The sequence below is a fragment of the Leptodactylus fuscus genome, chromosome 10, assembly GCF_031893055.1.
Source record: "Leptodactylus fuscus isolate aLepFus1 chromosome 10, aLepFus1.hap2, whole genome shotgun sequence".
NCBI classification, from domain to species: Eukaryota; Metazoa; Chordata; class Amphibia; order Anura; family Leptodactylidae; genus Leptodactylus; species Leptodactylus fuscus.
This window is the reverse complement of record NC_134274.1, coordinates 65,834,333-65,841,430: the sequence shown is the minus strand read 5'-3', so window position 1 is coordinate 65,841,430 and position 7,098 is coordinate 65,834,333. Positions and strand designations below refer to the sequence as shown.

The window sequence follows — 7,098 nt, the reverse complement described above, 5'->3', positions numbered from 1 at the left end:
TCCTTTATAAATTCGGAAGAGAAATAATATGGTTTCTCATCCTTAACAGAAGAGGCATAAAGGAACTTCCCTCTCCCAAAGATTCTTCAGTGTTAGAGGGTACATAACATTTGCTGTTGTCAGAATCAATATCAGCGGATAACTGCCTTTTTTTTTTTTTTTTACACCAGAGGGGATACAGAAGAACAGGAAGATTGAGAAAGAGTATACAGAGAATTTAGAAATTAAGGGGATTGTTAAACCAGAAATTCAAACAGGGACAGGAAAAATACTGGGTTTGGGTTCTATTCACACGGAGGAAAATAGTGAGGAATTTGGTGTGAAAAAAAAAAAAAAAAAACCACCTCCCATTGACTTCAATGCTAGCAGAAAAAGGAACCCATCGAAGTCAATGGGAGTCTGTTTTCAGTGCTGAAATTCCACACCATTTTCCTCTATGTGAATGGACCCTTAGGGAGGGGCTATTTAACCTCTTGTCTGTCCCTATTTGCTTTCGGCCTTCCATCCTACTGTGACCGCCCAGCTTATGGCCTTCCATCCTATTTGGGAGTAGAGAGTCAACCTCCAGTGGTACTGTCATGGAGGGAGTTTTTGAGAGAGGCATTTTTCTGTGACAAACTTTTTTAGTATATTGTACCTTAAACTATGGATTACACCATGGCCACCTAACTGGAGAGAAGACGCCACCCCAAACACAGACAGACCCTGAGCTGGTACAGACTAAGCGCCCACAACCTGGAGATGGAGACGGGGAGACACAGGCAGACTTACAAGCCACGGGAGAACAAACTGTGCCAGCACTGTGACCAGGGGGCCCTAGAAGACGAGACCCACTTCCTGCTACACTGCACCAAATACTCAGCTGTGAGGGCTGTCTACTTCCAAAGACTCTCTGCCCACATCCCAGACTTCATATCTGCAGACGAGAAGAGAAAACTCTACATCCTACTGGGAGAAAAAGAGACCACTGTGGAGATCGCTGCCCAATACGTGTCCAGCTGTCACCAACTAAGAGGAAGATGAGACCCCCACGGACTGTTATACCCCGAATCCACCCCCTTCCCCCCCCCATACCCACCACTGTCCCCCCCCCCCCAACTTCAACTCTCCCCCCCCCCACTTTACTTTTGGACGTACCAACAAAGCCTGTTTGATTTGATTTATGCAAAGTTTGTTGAAAAGTTAGTGTGCATACAAGGGTTGTTGATTTTAGTTTCACTTCATAAGCAATATCAGAAAGCTACACAAAAGATTCCCACTTATTATTACATCAGTCCAATACACATAACGTTGTTTAGGACAGAGATTTAATAACCAATATCTGCATAATTTTATAAATTTGAGAGAAAAATAAAACGTGGTTGTATGTAACAATTATCAGCACCACAATGGGATGTCAGTCACTCTGCTGACACTTCATTCTCTGGCACAGTTATGAGTCCATGTATACAGAGGTCATTAAGTTCCTTTCTGTACAATCTGAGCAAAACGATTGGTAATGGATAGGGTTGTGTCAATAAAACGCTCCACACAGCTGACCAAGCAACCCTCCGTTCTGGAATCCAGCTTTGAACTAGGTCTGTCCATACACTTGTCCCAGCACACGTCCATGAATTTGTGAACCTAGGAGAAAACATAAGAATTATTAGCTTTTCATTACCTGCAAGGGCTTAAAGGGGTTTGCTTAAAGGGATAGCATTTTTTTTTTTTAAATGAGTGAACTCAAAGATGGCCATAGAATGACTATTCTCACACCATAATATAATAAAACAACACGTGATTAATAAATCAAGAGAGATAATACTTAGCTGTGGTCAGAAAGGATGCAATAGTTCAGAATAATGGAGCCTCTTATATATCACGCATTGCTATACACCCATTATTCGATGACTTCCAGAGATGCAGGGCACCTATTTGATCGTCCTGCTGAGGCTAACTAAGACAACAGCCAATACAGTTTTTATTGTACTTTGGGGAAAGGGCTATACAAGTGGTCAACTTATATAATAACCATTAACATATCCTGTAACTATGCTCTCACTTTACTAGATGGGAATACCCCTTTAAATATATCCTACCATGTTCTGTATAAAGCTGCAACGCAAACCTGTGTCTTAACAGACATTTAAAGGGGCTCTGTCAGCAAAATTATGCCGTATGCACCCCACATATGCCTGAATAGCCTCTAAAAAGGCTATTCAAGCACCGCTAATCTTATTTTAAAAGCCCCCCGTTTTAAACTAATACCTTAAAAACCAATATGCAAATTATACTTACCGTGCACGGTTGGCGGTTCGTGCACTGGTGGACATCATCATCGGTCCTGCCTTCCTCTGGTGTCTTCTTCCAGCGACGTCCTCCCGGGCTCGCTCTTGCCCACCTCCATCTTCTTATCTTCCTGCGGGTTGTGTTCAAATACCTGTTCCGGCGCCATTTTTGTTAATGGAAGTTTGTGAGCATACTGCGTATGCGCAGTGAGCTTGCGTAGTTCTAAGGGGAACTGAGTAGAACTACGACAAAAATGACGCCGGATCGTGCACAGAACAATACTGCGCACGTGCGGGATTTTAACACAACCCGCAGGAAGATAAGAAGATAGAGGTAGGGAAGAGCGAGCCTGGGAGGACATCGCTAGAAGAAGACACCAGAGGAAGCTTTTAAAATTAGATTAGCGGTGCCTGAATAGCCTTTTTAAAGGCTATTCAGGCATATGTAGGGCCCTTGCGGTGGCTCAGTGGTTAGCACTACAGCCTTGCAGCACTGGAGTCCTGGTGTTCAAATCCCGCCAAGGGCAAAAAAACATCTGCAAGGCGTTTGTATGTTCTCCCCGTGTTTGCATGGATTTCCATCCCATATACCAAAAGACATACTGATAGAGGAAAAAATGTACATTGTGAGCTCTATATGGGGCTCACAATCTACATTAAAAAAAAAAAAAGGCATATGTAGGGCTCATACAGTATAATTTTGCTGATAGAGCCCCTTTAAATTTTTAGCATGTACCACTACATTACACTGTAACATTATGTATGTTCTGCCAAAACTCTCACCAACCATATTAGCTGTTTTCAAGATATTTTAGAAAAAAAGGACTTATGGTGATCCATGAACCAGCGTCATTATAAACAAGAGTTGTGGTAAAGAGCCAGAAGCGTTAACAGATTGGGGGAGATCACTGGGGGTAGTTTACTAACCCCTCTAGGCTAGTTATCTTCAGGGGATAAGTGCAAGACTGCTGAGGGTCTAACAACTGAAACTCCCAGGGATCAACAGAACAGGGATGTCCTCATGCATGATTACTATATATGGAACACAAGTGCATTCTACAACCTGCACTTCATTAAATGATATACACTCACCGGCCACTTTATTAGGTACACCATGCTAGTAACGGGTTGGACCCCCTTTTGCCTTCAGAACTGCCTCAATTCTTCGTGGCATAGATTCAACAAGGTGCTGGAAGCATTCCTCAGAGATTTTGGTCCATATTGACATGATGGCATCACACAGTTGCCGCAGATTTGTCGGCTGCACATCCATGATGCGAATCTCCCGTTCCACCACATCCCAAAGATGCTCTATTGGATTGAGATCTGGTGACTGTGGAGGCCATTGGAGTACAGTGAACTCATTGTCATGTTCAAGAAACCAGTCTGAGATGATTCCAGCTTTATGACATGGCGCATTATCCTGCTGAAAGTAGCCATCAGATGTTGGGTACATTGTGGTCATAAAGGGATGGACATGGTCAGCAACAATACTCAGGTAGGCTTTGGCGTTGCAACGATGCTCAATTGGTACCAAGGGGCCCAAAGAGTGCCAAGAAAATATTCCCCACACCATGACACCACCACCACCAGCCTGAAGAAAACCGTTGATACAAGGCAGGATGGATCCATGCTTTCATGTTGTTGACGCCAAATTCTGACCCTACCATCCGAATGTCGCAGCAGAAATCGAGACTCATCAGACCAGGCAACGTTTTTCCAATCTTCAATTGTCCAATTTCGATGAGCTTGTGCAAATTGTAGCCTCAGTTTCCTGTTCTTAGCTGAAAGGAGTGGCACCCGGTGTGGTCTTCTGCTGCTGTAGCCCATCTGCCTCAAAGTTCGACGTACTGTGCATTCAGAGATGCTCTTCTGGCTACCTTGGTTGTAACGGGTGGCTATTTGAGTCACTGTTGCCTTTCTATCAGCTCGAACCAGTCTGGCCATTCTCCTCTGACCTCTGGCATCAACAACGCATTTCTGCCCACAGAACTGCCGCTCACTGGATGTTTTTTCTTTTTCGGACCATTCTCTGTAAACCCTAGAGATGGTTGTGCGTGAAAATCCCAGTAGATCAGCAGTTTCTGAAATACTCAGACCAGCCCTTCTGGCACCAACAACCATGCCACGTTCAAAGGCACTCAAATCACCTTTCTTCCCCATACTGATGCTCGGTTTGAACTGCAGGAGATTGTCTTGACCATGTCTACATGCCTAAATGCACTGAGTTGCCGCCATGTGATTGGCTGATTAGAAATTAAGTGTTAACGAGCAGTTGGACAGGTGTACCTAATAAAGTGGCCGGTGAGTGTAGGGTGTCTGGACAGGACCAGATTGGAAGCCCTATACCAGTGAATGGTGCACAGGTCGAGGAATGCACTTATGTTCCATACACATATAGCAGGTACGCATTTGGGAATTTTCAGTCTCTATTCTCCTGATCACTAGAAATCCCAACAGTTGTACCCTCAGCAATCTGACACTTATCCCCTATCCTGTAGATCAGTGGTTCTCAACCTGGGGGTCGAACGACCAAAACACAGGGGTCGCCTGAAGCATACCTCCCAACCGTCCCGGTCGGTGGGAGGTATGTCCTGGTTTCAACTGATCGGCGCCCAGAGGATGCCGATGAGTTGAACACACAAGCGATTAAAGCAGGAACTGTCACAGCCAGCTCCTGCTTTAATGCTGCGCTGCGGCTTCTGCATGTGTAGCCGCGATGTGATGACGTCACATTGCGCCTACAACTATATGAGTGAGCGAGACTGCGTAGAGAGCGGCGGGGGAGCATTGGAAGGTGAGTATACGTGTTTTTTTTTTAATATTTTAAACGTTAAGGTGGAACATAATGAAGGGGCCCATGAAACTGGGGGCATATGGGGGGGGGGGAAACGGCATGACACTGGGGGCAGAGATGGAGGGTCATAAAACTGTGGACAGATGAAGGGGGGGGGGACATGAAACTGGGCAGAGATGGGGGAACCTGAACCTGGGGAACAGATGGGGGGACATGAAACTGTGAGCTGATTAAGGGGGGGTACGGCATGACACTGGGGGCAGAGATGGGGGAACCTGAACATAGGGAGGAGATGGGGGACATGAAACCGGGGAAGAGATGGAGGGACATGAAACTGGGGGCAGAAATGGAGGGGGGAGGGACATGAAACTGTAGGCAGATGAAGGGGGGGGTACGGCATGACACTGGGGGCAGAGATGGGGGGACATGAAACTGGGGAAGAGATGGGGGACATGAAACTGGGGGAAGAGATGGGGGAAATGAAACTGGGGGAAGAGATGGGGGAAATGAAACTGTGGGCAGATGAAGGGGGGGTATGGCATGACACTGGGGGCAGAGATGGGGGACATGAAACTGGGGGCAGAGATGGGGGGGGCATGAAACTGGGGGCAGAGATGGAGGGGTGACACGAAACTGGGGGCAAATGAAGGGGTTATATGAAACTGGGGGAGATGGCGGGGGACATATAATGTACGGGTGACTGTAGGAGGATTATACTGTGAGGGAGCACATGAAAAATGAAGAATGGGCGGAGTCAACATAAAAGTGGGTGGAGCACGTCTAGTCTCTCCTTCTGATCTTCAAAAGTTGGAAGATATGCCTAAAGCCATCACAAAATACATATTTCCGATGGCTTTAGCCACTGAGAAGCCACGCTACTGTCTGCAGCAGCGCTATTCAGCTGGAACGCACACCATTATGGACGCGCATTCCAAACTGAATGGGGTCACCGCAACATGAGGAACTGTATTGCGGGGTCACGGCATTAGAAAGGTTGAGAACCACTGCTTTAGATAGTGAACTGTCTTTCATACCAAGTGCCTTTAAGATTACTTTTACTACAATTTACATCATACACCTTTATAACACGAAAGAATAAATATTATTGTAGGAAAACTTTAATAAATTTCCCCCAATGTATTTTTGTGAGCTCTCTGGCAGAAATAGATTGAAAAATGTGGTAATTGGGCTATATATCCACAGTGGCATTTTTAATTGTTCCTGGAAAGGTCCTACATTCGCGGTCGTATCCACTGGCAACCGATCAAGACAACAATTTGCGACCACAAGATATTTAGAGAAAATCTTTAAAATTATGCAAAATGTTTAATTACTTATATTTGCAGAAATGTTTAACTGTTAATTATCTACAAATTTAAGAAAGGTTATGTACATGGGAATACCCCTTTAAGGATGTGAACTAGTACTGTGTAACCCACGTGTGTAGCCGGCGGCCTCACCTGAGCTGTGAATTGCGCCTTTTGCTGCTCCACGGCTAACATCCTCTGCAGCTCCGCCGTCTCCGCGGGGCTAGCGTTCACACCAGATAAGTCAATGTCCGAATCAAAACCCGCCATGCTCCAAACCACTACGACCTTCAGCCGGCCCTCTGTATGACTGTCACTGACTCCTCTAATGCCTCTCCAAACTGAACTCTGATTGCATGAGCATAAAATCCAAAGCGAGGCGTGAAACGATGGAGTGAGTTACTATTGGCTGAACGAATGGCAGGACTTCCCTCTCATGATTGGTTATATGTATATGTTTCTCTTTATCGCGCAAGTTTGAGTGACCGGTGTGTGTACAATAGTAATAAAGTTTTGTTGATACAGAACTGCCCCGTTTCACTTCATAGCTAAGCCCCTGCTACCAAGCCAGCCCCTACATGTCACCTCCTCCATAGCATAGGCTCTACCCACATCTATAGTAAGAGGCGGCTCTAATCATGTGATTCGACTGTGTGACATGGCGGGGCTTAGTGATTCTCAGCCCTCCCACTAACCGGACTTCCTCTCGAACTCCTAAGACTCCGCC

General features: G+C 45.7%; 1 protein-coding gene across 1 annotated transcript; it reads right to left on the bottom strand.

Annotated features, from left to right (window-relative positions):
* Positions 1-1,290: 1,290 nt before the first annotated feature.
* On the bottom strand, positions 1,291-7,049 carry LOC142183481 (mitochondrial import inner membrane translocase subunit Tim8 A-like). The gene is made up of 2 exons (XM_075258585.1): positions 6,525-7,049; positions 1,291-1,623 (listed from the first exon to the last, which is right to left on the bottom strand). Exons 1-2 carry the CDS (start codon positions 6,639-6,641, stop codon positions 1,459-1,461), a joined length of 282 nt encoding a protein of 93 aa, XP_075114686.1. The 5' UTR covers positions 6,642-7,049; the 3' UTR covers positions 1,291-1,458.
* Positions 7,050-7,098: the final 49 nt, after the last annotated feature.